Here is a 21,981-nt window from a genome sequence, read left to right on the forward strand (position 1 = left end):
AAGGAGCAACTTAATCATGAATAAATGAATGAATGACTGAATGAATGAACGAACGACCGAACGCAAGGAGGGCAGCACCCAGCAGGTGGTTCTGCAACAGGTGAGGGCGTAGACCATGCTCACCGCGCCTGCGCAGGAGAGCACTCTTTTTGGCAGCGAGCGCTCCATGTGCAGGCGCGGCGGAGGGTTACAGCGAAGGGCGTGGTTTCAAGAGGCGTGGTTTTTTAATGGAGGCGTGGCGAAGCCTGCGCGGGGGCGTGGCCAGGCCGGGTTCTCCGGCAGGCCCGCGCCGGCGCTGGCTCAGTCTCGCGCTGTCGTTCGTCCACGTTGTGCCGAGCCGCTCGGCGCCTTGCGCTCTGCCGCCGGCCTCGGGAGTCCCAGCCCGGCAAGATCCCGGCCACGCAACTCCGCAACCATGTCCAAGCTGGCGCAGCTCGGGCGCGAGGAGATTATGGAGTGCCAGGTGATGTGGGAGCCTGACAGTAAGAAGGACACGCAGATGGACCGCTTCCGGGCGGCCGTGGGTGCCGCCTGCGGCCTGGCGCTGGGTGAGTGTGGGGCACGCGGCTAGTACACCCCCGTCCCGGGCCTTCCCGGAAGCGGTTCCCTCCAGAGAGGCCCGCTCTAGGAATTTCCAGCCTTAGCAGTTGGGATAAGCCTCGGATGGATGGATGGATGGATGGCCAGTGTCCCTGTCTTGGGCTTGGAGAAGCCCCCTGGCTTGGGGATAACCCCTCTAGGGGGATTCCTCTTTGGTCCCTTGATGAATGCCCAGTGTCCTTGTCCTGGAGTTGGAGGAGCCCCCCCATTGTCTTGGGGTCCCCCTCTAGGGAGGTCCTTCCCTGTTGCCATGGGCCTCTGGTGGTTGGATGGTCCTGGGGTTAGGAGAGCCCCCTGGCTCATGGTCCTCCTCTAGGAGGTGCTGATCTTTTGATGGTGTATCCTTCACTGTTTTGGGGAGCGTCACCTCATACAGAGGCCTCCCTCCTGGCGTCAGCACCTCCCTGCAGGTGAGGCTCGCCCTCTGGCAGTGGCAAACCCCGCTCTGGTTCCTCCGATCTTTTGCTAGGTTTGCCTGTTTGGGAAGTGGCTCCTGGGGTCCTGGACTTCCAGCCCGTGGGGGCTTCCTTCTGGTCTGATGTGCAGTTCTTTTTGAGTTCGTGGGATTCATGTGACAGGATCCCTCCATCGGCCTTTGCTAGGGACCACCTTGAAATCTCAGGTCCCTAAAAAGGTCGGAGTTCGTTTCTTCTCCCCCCTCCTTAAAGGTTATGGTAGAGTCTTTTCTTATGTTTAAACTCTCCCAGCCCCAGAGAGAGACCCTCCTTCCAGCCACCACCCTGCTCTGTCTAGTTGTGGGTGGGGCAGAGGCCAGTCTCTTGGGTGAGGCTCTTTCCATATTCCCTTCCCAGGGATCCATAGGGCTTGGCTAGTTCTGCCGCCTGCTTTCTCCAGGTGTCTGCAGAGAGTTTCCAGCTCAAGGTGGCTTTCTTCTTTATTTTTATCTTTTTTACCCCCCCCTGCCCTCCCCAACCATAGGGACCCCCTTGTTTCTATTGGTGTCAACGTCTGTCTTGTTCCTAGGATCTGTCTCGGGGTGCCTTCATGAATCCTTCCCACCCCCTCGGCTTTCCTGCTTCCTTCTGCATGGTTCACCCTGCTTGCTGGCTGGGGTCGTCTTGAAGTGCAGGGTCTTTTGTTGTTGCTGGGTTCGCAGGCCCTCTAGTCCCTTGTGGATCGGTGGCATTGCAGACTGGCGCTGGAGAGCCTGGAGATGGAAGTGGGGCCTCCACAGGGTCTCTTTCCTTCACTAATGCGGCTCCGCCCCTTCCCTCTGACCTGGAGACAGGTGTCGTCTGCCTGGTCACCTGCAGGGCTTGCAAGCTGTGCGTGTGATCAGTGTGGGTGTTGGATTGGAGAAGCACCTTAACCCAAGATCCGTGTCAGGATTGCATCCGTTTCCTGCCCTCCATTCCGAGCCTGGGTTTCATCTGCCAACTCTGCCAGCGCTGCTGAGGAAGTACTGGTGTGGTGCTCTGTATGGGTCTGACACTTCGGAACATCACTCCACTGAGGGCAGCCCTTTGAAGTGGGCCAAAACCTTTCTCCCCTAGCCAGAGAGCAGGAGGGAGCTGTAACCTGACACCCTGCAGGGACCTGGCTGCACCACTTCAGAGCTGTGTGACCAGGAACCAGCCATCCAGTTGCCCTAGGCCGCGGTTTCCTCATCTATAAAAGGAGCGTAGCCAGAGGACCAGTGTACCCTGGTGGAGAGATGGCAGCCCGTCCTGAGCGTGGACCACTGTGCACTGTCCCCTGCCTGGAGCTTTGCTGAGGGACCCCTTAGTGTTAATGTCTTCTCTCCTTCAAGTCTCAGGTGGCTGGGTGGGTCCAGGGTTGATCTTTAGAAGCTCTGTTGACTGTCTTGTGTTTAAAAGTTGGGGGGCTGACCAGCCAGGGTGGCTCACACTCAGGTGCGTAGGCAGGAGGATTGCTATGAGTTCAAGGAGCGCCTGGACTACAGAGTGAGAGACCCTGTTTCTGAAACTGTTAGGACGAAATAAAGCTGAGGGGCTGGATATGGAAACCTAGAGCCTTCGGTCTGTCCGTCTGTGCGGTGTCGTCGTCCCAGCGGGGGGGGGGGCCGCACCCCCCAACAGCTAGGGGAGGGGTGTGTGGCCCAGCTCCTCCCTTTACCCTTTCTCCTTCTTCCCTTTCACCTGCCTGGCCCCGACGTTTGGGGATCCTTCAGGTCTAACTCAAATGCTGTCTTCTGAACGTCGTGGCCTTTCTCCATGCGCTTTTTCATATTGTTTTGCTCCTGCCTTGCTGCTTCGTGTATGGTGAGCATTCTTGTGTAGAGCCAGAGCTCCCTAGCGCTCTCTCTCTCTCTCTCTCTCTCTCTTTTCTTTTGAGACAGGGTCTCACTGTGTAATCCTGTTAGCTTCGAACTCTATATAGATCAGGCTGGCCTGAAGCTCGCAGAGATCCACTTGCCTCTGCCTCTCAAGCGCTGGGATTAAAAGCAGGCGTGCCCCAGTACATTTGACTGACTTTGAACTCACGATCCTCCTGCCTCTACCGCTTGAGTCTTGAGAGTACAGCCACGCACCATCACACTCCAGGATTTCATTTAAAACTAAGATTTTTAAATGCTAGCACCTGTTTCAGAGTCTCGGGTGAGTGTTAAACACACTGAACCAAATGTGCCTGTGGTCGCCTGGGCCTCAGATTGCCCCCCCCTCCCCAGTGGGTTCCTGGCTCACCCCATGGTGTGGCTGAGGTAGGAGACAGCAGTGGAAAAGTTTCCACACAAGGTCCTCGAGGTGCCGAGTGCCCTTGTGACTACCAGTTCCTCAGGTTTGTGGTGCTGGCCACACCCCTCAATGATGCTGTTGCCGAGTGTACTTCTGTTCTCTCAAGGTCCTAGGGCTGGAACCCAGCATCTCCCACATGCTAGACAGGGTCCCCGAGTGAGCTGCACTCTAACTCTCTTATTTTTATTTTTATTGTTTTTTTTTTTTTTCTCGAGACAGGGTCTTTCTACCTAGCCCTGGCTGTCCTGGAACTCACTCTGTAGACCAGGCTGGCCTCGAACTCACGGAGATCCGTCTGCCTCTGCCTTCTGAGTGCTGGGATTAAAGACGTGCCTGGCTAGGGTCTTAAAAATTATTCAGGCTGGCTTGGAACTTGCTCTGTAGACCAGGCTTGGCTCTTTTGATCCTCCTGCCTCAGCATCCTGAGTAGCCCGAGCCACCAGGCCCAGCCTGAACCCATGTTTGTGTTTAGAGTAGACCTCTGGTGTCTAGCCGTTCTTAGCAACTTGGGGAGCATTTTTTTTTTTTTTTTTTTTTTTTTTTTTTGTGAGGACCCAGCTGACTAAGCCTGAGGGAGGGAGAGGAGCGGTGGGGCCTGTTTGGCTGGTGTTTCCCACAGCTGCCCCAGCCTGTGCTGCCCTCTGCCTGCCTGAGGTGCCCTACACTACTGCATATTAACTCTATGTATGGACTCAGTATACGCCACCGAGGTGCCACGTGAGCTCTTCATGCAAACGGAGGGGTGGCACCCATGGTGGGCGCCTTTGGGTGCCTTTACCCTGCGGGAGCTGTCCTGGGGCACTTCCTAGGTCCTTACAGTGCCCCAGGGGGAAACTGAGGCTCAGAGGAGGTCAGTAATGTCTGAGGTCACTCAGAGTGGCAGGGGTTGAATGCAGACAGTTGAATGTCGGTGTTGGTGCTCTTATGCGTCCTGTGGGTTTTCCCAACAGCCACGTCATTACCCCCGTTCATCAGACAAGAGCTCCGAGGTAGGGCAGCTCGTCCCAGGTCATTCGCTCAGAAGTGGCAGAGCGGGTGCTGATCGGAACCTGGAGCCAGAGTGAATTCTTCCACTGGTGTGGGAGAATCTGTAGCCGCTTGTCCACAGTTGGAAGTGACCCATGAGGGAAACTGTCCTCGAGAGGCAGAGTGGCCTGTCTGAGCCTGACCGGCAAAGTCACTAGGTCAACTCCGGCTTCACTGACCCTTCACAGTTTCCCGGCATGCTAGATCTACTTTGTATACATCCTGCCCGGGGCCAGGAGGAGATGAGATCTCCTTGCCGTGACCCAGGTCCCTTCTTGGAGTCTGGAGCTGCAAAGTCCCACATCTAGCTCTGCCGTGGCTTTCCCACCTGTGAGCTGGCTCTCTCTGCATCTCCAGCCACTCTGCTTCCCTTACCGCATGTGCCGCCCCTCCTCCTCCCCCTTCTTCCCCCCTCCCTGTTCTCAGCAGCTGTGAGCTCTTGTGCATTAAGCGCCTTAACCTCTGAGCTGGGGGGCAGCTGCCACACCCAGCTTTTAACTTAGCTGGGCAGGATCTGTAGAGGGGAGCTGCTTTGGATGGCTTTGGATATTTTGTAGCCCAGCAGTGCCGGCTGCATTCTCTCTCTCCGACCCCCAGATGTGTCTGCCTTGCAGAGGTTGACAGGGTCTCATAAGCGCTGAATTCACTTGCATGTGTTGATGAGTATTGTCTCAGGGAGTTTGGTTGGGTCTCTTCCAAATGCGTGTGTTACGCTTGTAACTCAGGTCCCCCTGCACCCCCCTGAGGCAGGAGTCTGAGGGAGTGAGTTCCAGGTTTCAGCAGTGCCCCACCTTTGTTGAGAGAGCATGTGGGTTCTCCTGAGCCTATGGTCTGCATGTAGGGTATCATCAGTGAAACTGGAAATTTCAGGAATGGCTAAACCAGGCTCCGTTTGTGTGGAGGTTCTCTCTAGCAGCACTCACCTCTCTCAGTGAGCCCTTTGACTCATGGGACTTTGCCTTTTTCCTACTCTGTGGTCATGAGGATCGAACCCAGGACCTTGTGAATACTAGGTGAGTCCTCTACCACTGAGCTACATCCCAAATCTTCTCTTTACTTTTTACTTTTGAGACAGGGTCTCAGTCAAGTTGCCCAGGCAGACCTTGATCTCACTCTGTAGCCCAGGTTGACCTTGAACTTATCTCCCGGGCTTAGCTTTCAGGGTAGCTGGAATTCTTGCCCCCAAGCCAGGCCCACATGTTAGTTTTGAGTGAACGTAATGTCCTGTTAAGAAAACCCGGAATGCTGGGCTGCTGTGGCGCATGCCTTTAATCTCAGCACTCGGGAAGCAAAGCCAGGCGGATCTCTGTGAGTTCAAGGCCAGCCTGGTCTACAGAGTGAGTTCCAGGACGGCTAGAGCTACTCGGAGAAATCCTGTCTTGAACAACCAGAAAAAAAAAAAATCTTTAAAAACCGAGACAAATAAATGGACGGTGACTGAGGGATGGCACCCGAGGTTGACCTGTGGCCTCCACATGTTCACACGTACACACAGACACCGAGCTGGGTGTGGTGCTGCCTTCCTATAGTCCCCAGAGGGCTGTGGCAGGTGGATCGAGAGTTTGAGGCCAGCCTGGGTCACCTTCGGGACTGGATGAAAGGTTTCATCCTGAGGTTTAGTTCTCCCAATCTTTCAGGGGCGCTGGAGTCACTGAGTCATTGGCATGTGGGGTTCTCAGGCACTGGGCTTTTTGATGAGGGGCCACCCTCTGAGGCTGGTCTGAAAAGGTGCTATTTTTTTTTTTTTAGGGAATTATGATGACTTGTACCACTGGTCTGTCCGGTCATATTCAGACTTCTGGGCTGAGTTCTGGAAGTTCAGTGGAATAGTCTACTCCCGAATGTATGACGAGGTAAGTGGGTCTGGCCACACTCTTGTCTCCTGATGTGTTGACCGGGGAATACTGAATCATGTCTGCTTTTAAAAATCTCATGTGTGGGCCAGCAACACAGCTCAGTGGGTAAAGGTGCTTGCTGCCAAGCCTGATGACCCGAGTTTGATTCCCTGGAACCCATATGGTGGAAAGAGAGAGAACTGACTCCTCCAAGTTGTCCTCAGACCTCATGTGTTCTGTGATACACACAACACCCCTTACACATGCATATGTTAAAAATGTAAGAGGTGGCACCGGGGTTCGGGGGTGTGATTGGAGAGGTGGCTCAGAGGTTAAAAGCATTTTGGCTGCTCTTCAGAGGATCTGGGTTCAATTCCCAGCATCCATACAACAGCTCACAACAGCCTGTAACAACAATTAAAGGGGACCCAATGTCCTCTTCTGGCTTCTGTGGTGCGCAGACATCCATGTAGGCAAAACACCCCTACATACTATAAAATTAAAAAAATTAAAAATAGCACACAGGAGGCTGAAACAGGATTGCAAGCTTGGAGCCAGCCTGGGCTACATAGGAAGACCCTCTCTCAAATAACCCTAAACAGCATAGCATGAGATGTAGTGTGAGTATGGCTTTGAAATGGGCAGTCTGAGGTATGAGCACATCCCCATTGTTACGGTAATCTAGATTTTGAGGAGGCCTTCCAGAGAACTTTCATCTCCTCCCGATGGTTAGTGAAATGATGCCCCGGGGAAGGAGTCTCGTATCTGAAGTGCATTTCACTGCCCATTTGTGGCAAAGCCTTCTGTAAGGCTGGTGTGTGGCGCTCAGAGAAGGAAGCCAAGGGGAAGACAGAGTCATTTTTCAGAGAATTATGGGGTGGCGCAGGGCCCCAGGCTTGACTCCTGTTTTTGGTGTGTCTGTGGGCCAGGGCTCTCTACTGATTTCCTTTTCTTCATTTTCTTTTGTGCTGGGGATGAACCTGGGACTACGTGATGCTGAGCAGGCACTCTGCTACTGAGTCACATCCCAGGTCCAGGCAGTGATGCCCCTTCCTTTTTTTTTTTTTGAGACAAGGTTTCTCTGTGTAGCCCTGGCCGCCTAGAACTTTCTCTGTAGACCAGGCTGGCCTCAAACTGCTAATCCCCTTGCCTCCACCCCCTGAGTGCTGGGATCACAGGCCTGAGCTCCCCACTTCCGGTCTGGGCATTTCCTTTATTTCCTCTTCAGCAACTGTCGTAAATAGGTGTTCAGTAAACTCTGTTGTAAGGATTTCCGGGGCTGGCTGCCCTGGGTGCAGGGCTGTGCTGTCTCCACAGGTCAGGGTTGGTGTATGGGTGATGTCATAAGGCTCTGGGCTGAGCCCCTGGCTCCCTTCTGATTGTCCCTCTGCAGGTCGTGGACACATCCAAAGGAATTGCAGATGTCCCCGAGTGGTTCAGGGGCAGCCGCCTCAACTATGCCGAGAACCTCCTACGGCACAAGGAGAATGACAAAGTCGCCCTTTACGTGGCCAGTGAGTCCCTTGGGTGACCTGGGTGGTGGTGGATGTGTGTGGCCCCGTGGGCGTGGAGGGGCGGCAGGGCGGGTTCCGGCTGGGTATTGCAATGCCCTCCTAGTGTAACAGACACCTCTGCAGGGAGATGGAGGGGGCTGGTCAGAGGTGGAGTCAACCGTCGCTTGTTTCTCGTTTTGTGTGTGTGTGTGTGTGTGTGTGTGTGTGTGTGTGTGTGTGTTGCATACTTTTGTGTGCACCTTCAGGAGTATGCAGGTGCACCTGTATGCATATTGTGTGTGCAGTGCATGTGTGTGTGTGTGTGTGTGTGTGTGTGTGTGTGTTTTGGGTGACTGCTCGCTTCCCTTTGAGTAATCACACACTCTCCTTTTCAGTCAGGCTGCTTGGTCACTGTAGGGAGCGGGCCTTAGTGGAATGGGTGGAGCTTCCTGGAGCCATTAGCTTTCTGTTCACTGGCGTTTGTCTTTCTGGACAGCGCCAATATCTACTACCAGTGAGAGCCCTTAGGGCACGTCAGGGCTCGGCTCTAATCCTTCTGAAAAAGACCCAGTGTTCTGTGCTCTTGACTGTCACGTGCCTACTGTCTGTCCCGCTCTGCCTGCTCAGTTTCCTGGTCTCTCTAGTTTCGAGGATAGGGGGAGGTGGGAGTGGGGCGGTGTCTGATCACTGGGCTTTGTGTAGGACTAAGTGAGCTTGAGTGAGGTTTTTTTTTTGTTGTTGTTGTTGTTGCTGTTTTGTTTTTCAAGACAGGGTTTCTCTGTGTAAGAGCCCTAGCTGTCCTGGATCTCGCTCTGTAGCCCACCCAGGCTGGCCTCGAACTCACAGAGATCCGCCTGCCTCTGCCTCCCGAGCACTGGGATTAGAGGCGTCCCTCCCAGGCCAGGCTGGCATTAGCTTTTTAAGGTCTGTCTTGTTGCAACACATCAGTGTTTCCTGAACACCTAGAAGGCCCCACCGCCTGGATGTCTATACGGCTGTGTGGGCATCAGCGGCTTGGGAAGGCCGCTCTGCTCCAGGGCCAGGTTCCTGGTTCGACACCACCTTACCGTCCTCTCCGGACCGTGTAAACACATGTGCTGTACTCGGTACTCGGATGCTTGCTTCATGAGCACTGGGTTTCTCCACTGCAAAATGGGAACGGACTTCAAGTCTCAAACCTGAAATCCAAATCTTAACAGATCTTAAGCCCTAAACCACAAAACTGGCGTACCTGACGGTTAGGGGAAACTGAACGGCTTCTCGGGGCTTGTGGTGCGGGCGTCCCGGTGGGTACTGAACCAAGGGTGATGCCCCATCCCTGTGCCCCTGTGCCCTCCCTCACGGAATACAGATCAGCTGGGCTAATCTATCTATCTCACTATCTATCTATCTCACTATCTCTCTCATCTCTCTCACTCTCCTCTGTCCCTTCCTTCGAAGGTGGAGCTTTGCTGAGGTGGGCTTTCCTTCCTCATGGTGTCAGAGTGGCAGGTGCCCCTGAGCCAGGGCTCTCTGTCAGCCTTCAAACCGGTGCTGAGAAGTAAATTCAGGATCTGACTGAGCTTGCCCTCTTCTCTGGCCTGGAGTTGGCCTTCCCAGGGCTGGCCTGTGAGCAGCATGGGGACTTGAAGATCCTAACGCATGTGTCCTCCTCCCTCCCTCCTCCCTCCCTCCCTCCCTCCTCCCTCCCTTCCATGTTCCCCTCCCCCTGGTGTCACTGGCTGCGCCCTGCTCACCAGGCATCACTGGGACACTCAGGCTTCCTTCTCTGAAGTCGCTGGCACTTTAGCCCTCGTGCCCCAGTGAGCACCGGGAGCCCCTCAGCCCCTCAGCCCCTCAGCCCCTCAGCCCCTCAGCCCAGCCGTCTGCACAGAGCATACTATCTCTGAGTATTGTCACTGGGGATAAAAATGGCCGGCATTGCAGACACCGCCCCCACCAGGACACCAGTTTGGTGCCTCAGGGTGAAGAAGCCCGCTCACTTGTAGAAAGTTGCTTCGGAATTCCAACCACAGAGCTCCCTGCCTCAAAGATGATGGTCGCGGGGCTAGCGTCTTCCCAAGGCCATTGCTTGTCCTTCAAGGAGGACCCCAGTTCCTCCACGGTGCAGTCCAGTGGCTGGGCAGGTGACAGATCACCTGACAGCCCATCTCAGACAGGTTTGCCCCTCAGGCCTTGTGGCTTTGGCTGGCTGGTCAGCCACTGCTGGTCAGGAGGCTGTGAGAGCCTCTCCAAGGTTGGCAGGAGTCCTCACAGCAGGGGGCTGGCTCCCCACAGTGGGCCCCTGGGGAGATGCTAGATCTTGTTTTTGTGCTGGGATAGGCATGTGTTTTCCTTCTGACTCAATTTTACTTCTACTTAGAGCAGCGGTTCTCATCCCTGGGGGTTGGGGGGGGGCGGGAGTCAAATGATCCTTTCACCGGGGTCACATATCAGATATTGACATTACGATTCATAAGAGTAGCAAAACTACAGTTATGAAGTAGCAATGAAATAACTTTATTTATTTTTTGGCTTTTCGAGACAGGGTTTCTCTGTGTAGCTTTGGGCCTTTCCTGGAACTTACTCTGTAGTCCAGGCTGGCCTCGAACTCACAGAGATCCGCCTGGCTCTGCCTCCCGAGTGCTGGGATTAAAGGCGAAATAACTTTATGGTTGGGGGTCACCACAACATGAGGAGCTGTATTAAAGGGTCACAGCGTTAGGAAGGTTGAGAACCACTGACTTAGAGACAGTGTCATCCGCTAAGTGGTCCTGGTTGACCTGGAGCCTGGGTTTGAGGTCCTGGCCCGGCTGCTGCAGTGTCTTTTATGACCAAGGCTCAGCGGTCACTCGTGGGTCCCACAGTGACCCACTGGTCACTTGGGCCGGGCCTGTGGAGCTGAGAGGGGCTGGGTGAGCCACCCGCTCCTCTGCCCTTTTTAGCTTCTCTCCTTTCCTTGATCCTCTTCCTCCTCTCTCCTTCCTGCCTTCTTTTCTTTTCTTTTTGTGATGCCGGGAATCAAACCCAGGACGGAACGGCTATTTCTCCTTAGTTTTTCTTTCAAGTGTTTTCCCGGATGTCCTTGCATTTTTCAAATATTAGTATTGTGTTGTTTTCCTCTGCAGAACAGCTTGTGTTGTTTACACTGGGGGTGCATTGAATTTGTAAATTAGAACCCACATCCTTACATGTTGAGTTACCCTAGCCAAGCAAAAAAATCATCTTCCAGCAGAAGTCAGCATGGATGTTTTGACATAATTTCTTTGGTGAAGAACCAAAAAAAAAAAGAAAAGAAAAGAAACTGGTAATCCCAAAGATGGGAGGAGAAAGGTCACCCACCCAAATCATCAGGCCAAATTAATTAAAGCAAGCTTTTTTATTCATGTACTTGGGCTGCCTTCTGCTAAGGCTGGGTTCAAGATGTCAGCAATGGATGTGAGGAAGACCAAGTCTTTATAGCTCAGGGGTCGGGGGTTTCCAAATGATTGATTTGGCCTGCAAAATGGGCGGGGTTCTAGGGCAGATCAGAAGCATAACAAGTTAGTCCCACCTTCTGAAACAAAGACACGAGGTGGTGTTAACAAGGTAGTCATAATAACAGGTAGTCATAACAACGCTTTGCCATGGTTGAACAGGCAGTACAGAACCATTTGTAGTTAAGCTTAAAGGTGGGGCATAGCCCAATCCTTTCATTGCTCAGACTGTCCAGATGGATAGCAGATCGGTAATGCCTGGGGGCAGAGGGGCAGAGGTGACCGTGAGGGATGTGTGATCACAGGATGGCTCTGTGGTGCTGGCCATTCCGTGAAGTGTCACAGGTGACGGCTGTGCACATGCTGTCTCCGTATTGGTTTCCCTGCCGGTCTCCATATCATACTCTCATTCTGTATATTGTAGAGACTGTGGGGTCCTCACCTTCTGCCAGTCTGGTTATTTTCATCAGCTTCTCCTCTTGGGGATCCCACCTTGTGGTCGGAGCCTGGCTTGCACCGGACTTGGCTTGCGTGTGGAGCGGCGCCACCCTGGGCCCGGTTCTGCATTTTCCCAGTCCAGGTCCTCTGCTCCTGTCCCGCTGACTTAGGTCCCTTCCCGCGTGGCCTGTGGTTGAGTGGTCCTGTTCTCTTCTCAGGGGAAGGCAGAGAGGAGATTGTGAAGGTGACCTTCGAAGAGCTGCGGCAGCAAGTGGCTCTGTTTGCAGCCGCCATGAGGAAGATGGGCGTGAAGAAAGGGGACCGTGTGGTCGGTAAGGGGCATCCTCTTTTCTCCTACTTCCCCCTCTTTCCTTCCCCTTCCTCCCCCCTTCCCTCCCTCCTTCCCTCCTTTTCTTCCTTCCTTTGGTAAACACCTTTTGGTGCTGTGGTGGTTCGATCCCTAGTACCCAAACTCAAGCCAAACCATCAACAGAATGGCCCAGAGGGTGGAGAGACTTGAAACCAATTTAGCCGTGTGTCGAACCAGGTGTAGAATCCACCCCTGTGTGACTCCAGCTGTATACACGGGTCAGAGTTGACCGAGAGTGAATTGCAGAATGTGGCCTGGGTGTCGTGGTGCACCCATCATTCCAGAATTTGGGAGGCTGAGGCAGGAGGATTGCACGTTCCAGACCAGCTCAGGTTACATGGGGAGATCATGTCTCAAAACAAAGCCCGTAAGACCATAAAACAAGACAAAGAAAGATCAAGCAAGAATCCCCTATCCTACTGTTCTGTGAGGACCAGGAATCCCCTTCATTGTGTTTCCAGAGCAGAAAGGGGCAAGGATGTCCAGGTGTGGTCTGTGCAGCTGTAGGAGTTAGCGCTGCCGTGGGGCGCTGTGGAGGAGGAAAGGGAGCCAGCCGGGCAGCAGACAGCCTGTGCAAAGGCCCTGTGGCTGCTGAGAGCAAGCAAGGGGTCTGTAGGAAGTGGGGTGCTGTGACAGATGCCCAGCACTTACCTGTCATGACTTTTCCACCTCTGCCCTCTCCCACCCCGAGTTGCTGACAACCTCATTCCTTCTCGTTTCCTCTCCTCCCCACTTTCGACCACAAGGCAGGAAAAAGATGTGCAGGACCCTAACGCAGTAGGAGCGGGCCGAGGGAGTCCCTGGCCTGGGGCCCAGGAGCTTGTTGGGGACTGTCGTTCAGGAGGCACACTGGCGTCTGCAGGCCTCCAGGCCTGCAAGTCCCTCCTGAGCCTTCCCTGCATCCCATCAGGTGGCATCACCCTTTCCGCTAAGAGCAGCTCAGCCCCTTTTCCAGTTCTCCTTCCATCCTGATTTCCCAGCAGCAGGAAGGCCGGTGGGGAGCTGTCCTTCACCCAACAACCTCAGTTCGTTAATTTCAGGAAGGGTGTGCCCGGGGAGAGCCTCTCCTCCAGGGCAGCTCGGGGCTCAGTCCCTAATCCACGGTTGGACAAGGCCACGGGCCAGGGCGATGGTCTGAGTGGTTACGTGCCGATTTTGGCAGGGTCCGCCTCTCCTGAGGGGACTGGCCGACAGCAGATGCCAGCTTGTGTTTGCAGAGGGCGGGTCCCCTGCTCCTCCTACGCAGCCACAGCGTAGGGACCAGATCCAGTGCTGGCCCCCCGGAGCCCTGCAGCTCCTTCTTAGACAGAGGGCAGGGCGTGGAGTGATCACAGCCTGTGCTGGTTGGCAGGAAAGCCGGTTGGCCGGCTCACCCCACTCTGTCACCTGTGCCCACGCACTGCTCACTAGGGGCCACCCTGGCAGCACTCTGGCAGATTCCTCACCGATCTCCAGTATCAGCTGGACTTTTCTTTGTGGGCTCCTGGCCTGTGATGTCACTTCGATGTTGTTTGTCTGCCCTGCGTTCTCCGGGGACGGGCTCTGTGTCTGTCCCTGAAGATAGGGCTGTTTCCGTTCTTGGCCCGACACATGCTCTGGAAGGCCAGGCACACAGCTGGCATCTAATAAATAGCTCTTAGGTGAATGCAAGTGCGGACCGGGCCAGCAGTCAGTCCAGGCTTTCACTTGTTTGTGTTTTGAGGCAGGCTCCTGTGATGTGGCCCAGGCTGGCCCGGAACTTTGGTCTTTGTGCATACATCCCTGCATGCAGCCAGGGCAGGCTTTGGAGCTTGAAACCTCACGTTTCTGTCTTCTTTTTGGCTCTGTTTCAGCTGTTGCTTTTTCAAGTCTAGCTAAGCAATGCTGAAACCTCTTCTCATTTTTTTTTTTGTTGTTGTTTGTTTGTTTTGGTTTTTGATTTTTGAGACAGAGTTTCTCTGTGTAGCTCTGGCTGTCCTGGAACTCGCTTTTTTGTAGACCAGGCTGGCCTCGAACTCAGAGATCTGCCTGCCTCTGCCTCCTGAGTGCTGGGATTAAAGGTGTGCACCACCACCACCTGGCTGCCTCTTCTTATTCTTGCTTTTCTTCCCACTAGTTTGTTTTGTGGAGCTGGATTCGAACTCTGAGCCAATGCTTGGCAAGGCTTCGCCACTGAGCCATGAGCCAGCCCATATTTGCATTTTTTTCAAATCCATCTGCAGCAGGTGTTTCTGAGAGAAGGCAACACCGTGCCAGGAGTGCCTGGGGGACATTTGAGAGCCATCCTGGGCCTTTGCTCTCCCCCGGGAGACTGGCTCAAGCAGCCGGGGCTCTTCAGGCGGGCTGACTCTTGGCCTGCCCTTCTGTGGCTGTCAGTCAGCTTCCCCCTGCCCTGACCATAGTTCACGGGAAGAGTGATTTAAATACCAAATGATATTTGATATCAAATATCAGGAGCCCGCAGAGCTGAGGAGGTGCGTTAGACTGTTCACAGCTCTTTTCTTTTGCTTGCGGTGTGGCCCCCAAGGTAGGCCTGATGGCTTAGGAAGAGGGCAGGCTGCTTGTCATGTGAACAGGGAGTTGGCCTGGATTGTGCACTCCCCTGGGCAGCGAGTCCAGCCTCCCTTGGGTAACAACAATGACGAGGCGAGGCGTTTCGGTTCTGCTTACACCAGGCACCAGGGGACTCGTGGGGTTGAGGGGACGATGCTTGAGCCCTGCCCTCCGAGTGCCTATGGACTAGCAGGGAACACATGAACTTCAAAAGGCAGAGTGCAAACTGGTGTGTCTCTCTGGAGAAGGTCGGGCCCCAGGTGGGTGCCTGGCCACGGCCCTTGTCCCAAGGCCAGTGTTGAAGTCCTTTCTCCCAGAATGCCGGCACTGTCTGTTTAGTTGATGGTGATTCCTCCACCTGAAGATGGTCTCTGCCTCCCTGGATGATGCCAACCTCCCTGGTGATGGGGCCTCCCTTGGGGGGTTATACATGACTCTCCCTGTGCCTGTCCTCACCTGTCCTCTCTATCCCACCCACCCATCTGCCAGACAGCACATTTCTTAGAGTATGCGGAGCATGCTGAAAGCATTTGGCAAAGCCAAGATGGAGACGGAGGAGGTTCTTGCCCTCACCTGAGACTGCATATTAAATAGGTGGTCCACACATGGTCAGGCTGGTACAGTTCTAGCTAGGGGAAGTACCATTGTGGGGTTCTTCCCCTCCCACCCCCCAACCCCCGAGATAGTAGTTTTGGTGGCTGTCCTGGATCCTGCTCTGTAGACCAGGCTGGCCTCGAACTCACAGAGATCCGCCTGCCTCTGCCTCCCGAGTGCTGGGATTAGAGGTGTGCGCCACCACCGTTGCGTTTCTTAAGTGTCCAGCTTCAGGAAGGCCCCCCTGAAGAAGGGCCAAGTGATGTGGGAGCGGAAGGACAGACGTGCACTGAGTGTGGAAGGCTGGTGCGTGTGTAGGTGTGCTCAAGTACAGCAGCTTGTGCAAAGGCCCCGGGGAGGGAGAATCTTAGGACACCCGAAGGACGGCATGAAGTGAGCAGAGTGAGGGAGAAGAGCCCAGAAGGGCAGAGTTGCTTGCGGAGGCCACAGGGGTCCTGTAGTGCTGTTCGCTCTGCTGTAGGGCCCGAAGGAGGCGGTGCTTCCTGCCATTGTACTTGACCTCTTAAAACGAAAGGGAGCGGGAAGAGAGATGGCTTTGTGGTTAAGGGCAATGACTGGCGTTCCAACGGCAAGGAGCACCGCCTCCTTCGGGCCCTATAGTCCAAGGTCATGGGCAGAGCAATACTGCTACAGGGCCCCTCCGGTTCAGGTGTGGAGAACGGGCCAGAGAGGCATGGTGAGTGGACTCGCTGGTATTTCTGCTTCTCAGATACTTCCGGCCTCTCAGGGAAACTTCTGGAAGACTCTTGCTTTGACCCCCCTCAACCCAAGGCGAATTTCTCCCCTCCCTCCCACAGGTTACCTACCCAACAGTGCGCATGCCGTGGAGGCCATGCTGGCCGCGGCCAGTATTGGAGCCATCTGGAGTTCCACCTCGCCGGACTTCGGTGTGAATGTGAGTTGGGGTCCTGTTGGAGGGTACCACTGGTGGCCTGGGACTCCCCACCCCCTTGGAGCTTGCGGCTGTCTGAGCGGAGCTCTGAGTGTCTCCCTGGGCTGCCGTGAGGGGGAGGGGGAAGGCTGCGGAGTCTGATCTTGGTGCTGGGGATTGGATGATTGAGTGTGCACAGCCTCACAAACACCCAGCATGAACAGGGATCTGGTTTTGACTCATTTAATTTTTTCTTTCTCTTTTTTTAAAAACAAAGTCATACTCTGTAGTTCAGACTGCCCTTGAACTTGGGGCAATCCTCCTGCCTTAGCCTTTTAAGTTCTAGGATTACAGGCATAAGCCACCTCACCTGACTTGGGCGTTGGTTTTAAGTTTACAAGCAGACTGGATCTTGTTTCCTGCCTGCCGATTCTGAGGTTTCCTGAATGCTGTCTGTACTGACTTTTAGGGGTTTCTTTTTTCTTTTTTTTTCCCGAGACAGGGTTTCTCTGTGTAGTTTTGGTGCCTGTCCTGGATCTCGCTCTGTAGCCCAGGCTGGCCTCAAATTCCTCTCAGAGATTCACCAGGCTCTGTCTCCCGGGTGCTGGGATTAAAGGTGTTCGCCACCACCTCCGGCTTCAAGGGGTTTCTAAGGGACCATGATGCTGAGGGGTGTGTCCAGAGTAGCTCAGGCTGCTGAAGTGTGCTGTAGCAACTGAGGAAAGCCTGCTTTGGTCATGATCATAGGGTCAGTAGGGCCCTGAACTCGTGGACTCACAAGTGCCCCAGGAGGAGGTGCATGTGGTGTCCATGCCACCAGCTCTCCTGATGCCAGCTGCTGGAGGACACGTGATATCCAAGCCACCAGCTCTGGTGCCAGCTGCTTCTGACCCAGACCGGGTCAGTTGGTGTGGCCAGCAGCTGGGTGCTGGACTGGTAGAGCATGAGCTGAGTTTGGGGTGTGCTCCGTGTCTTATTCTCCAGGGGTGAACGTGTAAACTCATGTCTGCTTTAAGGCATGTTCTCTTGGCAAAGGCTTTTGAGGAATCATTCCATCTTCTCATGGAGGAAGAGTGCAGATTTCTCAGGGCCCCTCACTTTGGTCCGTGGCCCCGTGGGCTGAAGTGATGCCCATGGGTCTTTTCCCACTTCCTGTGCCCTTTCCCATGTATAACCAACCCCAGGACTGTCTAGGATCAGCAAGGATTGGCCCAGATTGGAACTCCACAGGTGGCTACCAGCTCCAGGGTCTGCTGTGGGGTTGTATGAGCTAGTTGGGGCCCGGGACCATGGCGTCCTCATGGGAGGTTGTAACAAGGTGGCCCTGGGTGCTGTTCTGCTTAGGTCCCTCAGGAGGTGGCCAAGAGCAAGGAGGCAGAAAGGGCATTGGCTACGAGGCTGCCACCTGAGGTCTAGACCCTGGGATGCAGACCCCCAGTGCACTTGTGGGCACTGAGAGCACACAGGAGGCCTGTGTGACTGGGGCCCTCTTAACTGTGGGGTCGGTAAGTATTGGTTCTTGCTCACTAGGAGGGAGAGGGTACTTGGTCAACAGAACTGGGGTCACCTGTGTGGGCCTGAGGCAGAGCTCCAGAATTGGCCTTCTGATGGTGATGGTGGTGGTGATGCTCCCTTTAGTGGACTGGACTGCCCTCTTCTGGGCAGATGATACCATCAGAGGCCTGTGACTCCAAAGGACTGGTTTCAGTGAGTGGCATCCCTGGCTCATTGTCTTGCAGTATGGGGTCACAGCAGGAGGCTGCTGGCTGGTGTGTAATGCTTGTTTGCGTCGTGGACACTAGGGGGCAGCAGGGCTCCACCACCATCTCCATCCTTTCCGCTATGCTGTGTTAAGCCGCCCAGCTTCAGACTCTAGGAGAGTCACCCTTCTCCGTTCCTCTCCCGGGCCTTACACAGGAAGCCAGCTAGAGCTGCCTGCCTGGGGACATGGCGGCTATGGCCTGGGACAGATAAATGGCATCTCCATGGAAGGCTTCAGGGGCAACCCCGTGCCTGCTGGCCCCTGTGTCCCCTGGAGGCCCGCTGTGTGCTCATCTCCACACCTGTTCCCTGTGAACTGTGGCCTGGGACAGCTCCAGAGTCCTTGAAGCCGTAGCTTAGACTGTGCCTACCCGACGCGGACCACCCTTGTTCAGGGTGGAAACCAGCCGGGAGGGGTTTCTGGAGTGGGGAGCAGGTCCCCTTCTCACATGCACCGTGGAACCCCACTTCGGCTTGTCTTAGTCTCCTCACCACTGCTGCTCGGCCGTGCTCTGTGTGGCACACACGTGTGGGCTTGTGGGCCATTGCCCCACGGGAGGTGACCCACCCCGGGTCGTCCTTTGCCAGCCACTTTGGGTTTTTCTGTTTTCCTCTGAACTGGTGGTGATTTTAGAGACATCAGGGAGGCCACCCTCTAAGAGCCACCGTGCTTAGGGCTCAGCTCGCAGCCTGTTAACCCCAATCTCACTGTACACTTCAGCTGCTTGAGTGTTTTGTGTGTAAATAGGACAGCCACTGTCCTCACTCTGGGTGGCCATCTGTGTGACTCACCGTGGGCCCCTGGTTTCAACACCTCATTGGTTGCTAAGCACTGGCTCAGATCAGACCCACGATGGCGGGGGATATTCATTGTTGCACAAGGCAGTTCATACAGCTCTGGGGACCTCAACAGGCCGACTGCTCCTTCACATGCTCTGAGCTCTCTCCCTCACCTGCCCGGCCAGGGGAGCTTCAGCTGTGATCTGCAGACTCAGCTTGGAAATGCCTGTCGTCTTTGCTGAGGACTATCCCCGCGACTGGGGGTGTCTCTGCGATGTCTGAGCCTTAGGCCTCTGACTGCTGGGTCTTCCTTATGGCCAGCTATGAATGGAAGTGGTCCTCTGAGGTGAAGGCCCTGCTCCCTGCTAACACCCTCCCGGGCTAGCTCCTTCCCAACCTCTCTGGCCTTGGGCTTTCTTGGGGACTTGCCCTTCCTTCAGTCTGAACGCCGTCCCGGGCCCCCGCCTGGCTGTGGGGTTCCCTTCTAGGTGCTGGTGTGATCTGCCCAGGGGCCTCAGCACCCACTTCCGTCCCGCCATCTAGTCTGTGTGTTTCTTTTTTTTTTTTTTTTTTTTTTTTGGTTTTTTCGAGACAGGGTTTCCCTGTGTAACTTTGCGCCTTTCCTGGGACTCACTTGGTAGCCCAGGCTGGCCTCGAACTCACAAAGATCCACCTGGCTCTGCCTCCCGAGTGCTGGGATTAAAGGCGTGCGCCACCACGCCCGGCCTGTGTGTTTCTTCTTCTACAGAGCAGCCTGTCGGCTGGGAGCCCTGGTACCTGGGGGTCAGGCTGCAGCCCCAGCCATGCGGGCCCCAGCCATGCGGGCCCCAGACGCGCGGGCCCCTGGCTTCTTGGCATGCGTTGCTCGATCGAAGTTCTTAACCTGGTCCTTCTTCTCTGTAAGGTTCCCCAGTCCTGGTGCCACGAGTCAAAGGCAGGCACGACTTTGACAAAGTTAGAACATGCCTGCAGGTCGAGGGCGTTCAAACCCCGTTAGGTTTTTTTTACTGACAGCTGTTTTCTCTCACCACCCAACCAAGGCCTCTCCGCCCGTGTTCACGTCTCCGGCAGAGTTCATGTGCTTGTGTGGTTGAACACTTCCTGTAGCAAAGACCAGGCCCCCCCCCCCCCCCCCCCCCCCGTCAGTGCTGCAGGTGTTCAGGAGTCCTGGGGTGTTGGGGCACCCTTTGTGTGTGGGGTGAGTGAGGCTGGAGGGAGACAGGTGCAGGGTGCCCACCACTCAGAAGCCAGTGTCTGGGAGAAGAGTCAGGTTTATTCAGAGATGGAGGCTGGAGAGGGCTGTCCTCCCCGGCGCCCTGCCCCGGGAGAGCCTTGGGTGCGAAGGGGATTGTCACAGGGTGCAGGGAGAGCGGAGCAGGAAGGCTGGGTCTTGGTCACCCCAGGGGGGGCCTCTCTTCCCCTCTACTCTGACCAGAGCACCGCATTGGGGTTCAGTGAACTTCCAGGGCTGACAGCCCCTCCCGGAGACCTCACTTCTGAAGGTGAGCCTCACACCACTGCACACTCGTGGTCACTGGTGGGCAGGAGCTGACGGCCCCTCCGTCAGAGACGCTCTGAGGTGATAGCCACGCTTCGGACGTGGCCAGCTGCACTGTAAGGGGCTCTGTGTGAGTGACTTCCAGGGGAATGACTTCCTTCTCAATCAGATTTGGCAAGAATTTTATTTTATTGGGGAGAAAAGAGGTTTTTACTATTTTTGTCATATAGTACTTTCATAAAAGTTAACAATTTTTTGTATTATGCTATTCCACTAGTATAATTCTTTCCTTTTAATTTCATTTATTCATTTATTTTTGGTTTTTCAAGACAGGGTTTCTCTGTATAGCTTTGGAGCCTGTTCTGGGACTTGCTCTGTAGACCAGGCTGGCCTTGAACTCACAGAGATCCGCCTGGCTCTGCCTCCTGCGTGCTGGGATCAAAGGCGTGCGCCACCACCGCCCAGCTTCCTTTTAATTTTAAATTTCATTTTATTTTATTTTTTTCCTCTGAGACAGAGTTTCTGTGTGTAACAGCCCTGGCTGTCATGGAACTCACTTTGTAAACCAGGCTGCAGATCCATCTGCCTCTGTCTCCTGCGTGCTGAGATCAAAGGCGTGCGCCATTTTTTAAAAATAATCATGTGTGTGTATGTTGTGTCTGTGGGAATGCATGACACAAAACGCATGCAGAGGTCAGAGGTCAACTTTGTGGAGTCAGCTTTTACTTGGGTTCCAGGATTGAACTCCAGCTGTCAGGCTAGGACCGCCGGCACCTTCACCCTCTGGCTCGCTCAGCATCCAGTTTGTCTTTGAGACAGGGTCTTACTGTGAGCACAGCCTGAGTTTGAACTCATGAACTCATGATCCTCCGTCTCAGCATGAGCAGCGGTGCCCCGCACCTTTCTTCTTTGAGCATTATGAACTCACTTAGAAGTGGAACTGGAAGCAATGATACCAGCAGTTATTTCCCCATGGCTTTCTGCATTTGTCCCTGTTTTGGGAGAGCAGGGTGCCCAGCACCCGGGAGGTGGAGTGAACCCGCTGTGCGCTGCCCTCTCCACCAGTGTGGCGTTGGGAAAATGACAGCGTTGAAGTGAACTCAGATGTTAGGGTGCATCAGAACTCCAGGTGGGCTGCCAGGGACAGATTGCCAGGCTGCGGGGATGCTGCTGTAGCCGGAGGGGGGGGGCCCACCTTGAGCTGTCGCCCGCCTTTTAGATTCCTGCTGAGTCAGCACCTTTCCCCTGCTGAGAGTCACCCCGGGAGCTCTGGAAACATGGAGTGCTCGAGCAGCTAATTAGTCACACTTCGGGCCCTAATTAGCCTAATGGTCCCTCTGCAGGTGGCTGGGCCTACAGCCAGGTGGGGACTCTTGTCTGTGATGCGTGGTGTCACCGTAGATATCCTCTGAGCAGCTGCTGGTGGAGGCACAGGGGGCAGAGGGGTGGAGCCTCCCTGGGTTAAGACGCCTTCCCCTGCCTCACTGGCCTTGCTAGCAGGGATGATGGCCTCCTGGCCGTCCTGGATGGGGTAGGGGTTGACGAAGTTCACTTCCATGTTTTGATCTGTACCCGTTGGAGTCATACAGCAAAGGGGTCCCATGGCCGAGCCTGTCTACATTCATTTGTATGGGAGGTAGGAAAGGGCTACCCTTGGTTGGCTGTGGATTCCCGGTGTGCGGTACACAGTTCTCTGGGTAAGCCCGCCACTCCAGCCAGGGCCTCCTTCCTGAGCAGTGCACATGCGTATAGGAGAATGCGAACACTTGGAGGAGGATGTCAGTTCCTCTTACATCCGGGTTTCACAGAACCTTGTACCCTTCTGGAAGGCAGACGACATACAATATGTTTCTGGAGGGGCTGTGGTGAGAGGCAGTCTGTGCAGTGGGGACCTTTGTTGGGGCAGTCGTAACAGTCCTTTTCTGTTTTATGTCATGCTTCCAAGTCTTTAGGCCTTTTGAATGGCGAGTGTAGCTAGAGTTTTCCTGCC

The 21,981-nt window shown here is 54.8% G+C and overlaps 1 protein-coding gene across 1 annotated transcript in view; it reads left to right on the plus strand.

Moving 5' to 3' along the window:
- Positions 1 to 271: 271 nt before the first annotated feature.
- The window catches only part of Aacs (acetoacetyl-CoA synthetase), a 41,868-nt gene continuing 20,158 nt past the window's right edge, over positions 272 to 21,981 (plus strand). The window contains exons 1-5 of the mRNA XM_028894306.2: positions 272 to 548; positions 6,093 to 6,196; positions 7,572 to 7,692; positions 11,783 to 11,896; positions 15,879 to 15,976. Of these exons, the coding sequence (XP_028750139.1) occupies positions 416 to 548; positions 6,093 to 6,196; positions 7,572 to 7,692; positions 11,783 to 11,896; positions 15,879 to 15,976 (570 nt within the window). The 5' untranslated portion in view covers positions 272 to 415. The remainder of the gene's footprint in view (positions 549 to 6,092; positions 6,197 to 7,571; positions 7,693 to 11,782; positions 11,897 to 15,878; positions 15,977 to 21,981) is intronic.

This window comes from Peromyscus leucopus, chromosome 23, assembly GCF_004664715.2.
Source record: "Peromyscus leucopus breed LL Stock chromosome 23, UCI_PerLeu_2.1, whole genome shotgun sequence".
Classification (NCBI taxonomy): Eukaryota; Metazoa; Chordata; class Mammalia; order Rodentia; family Cricetidae; genus Peromyscus; species Peromyscus leucopus.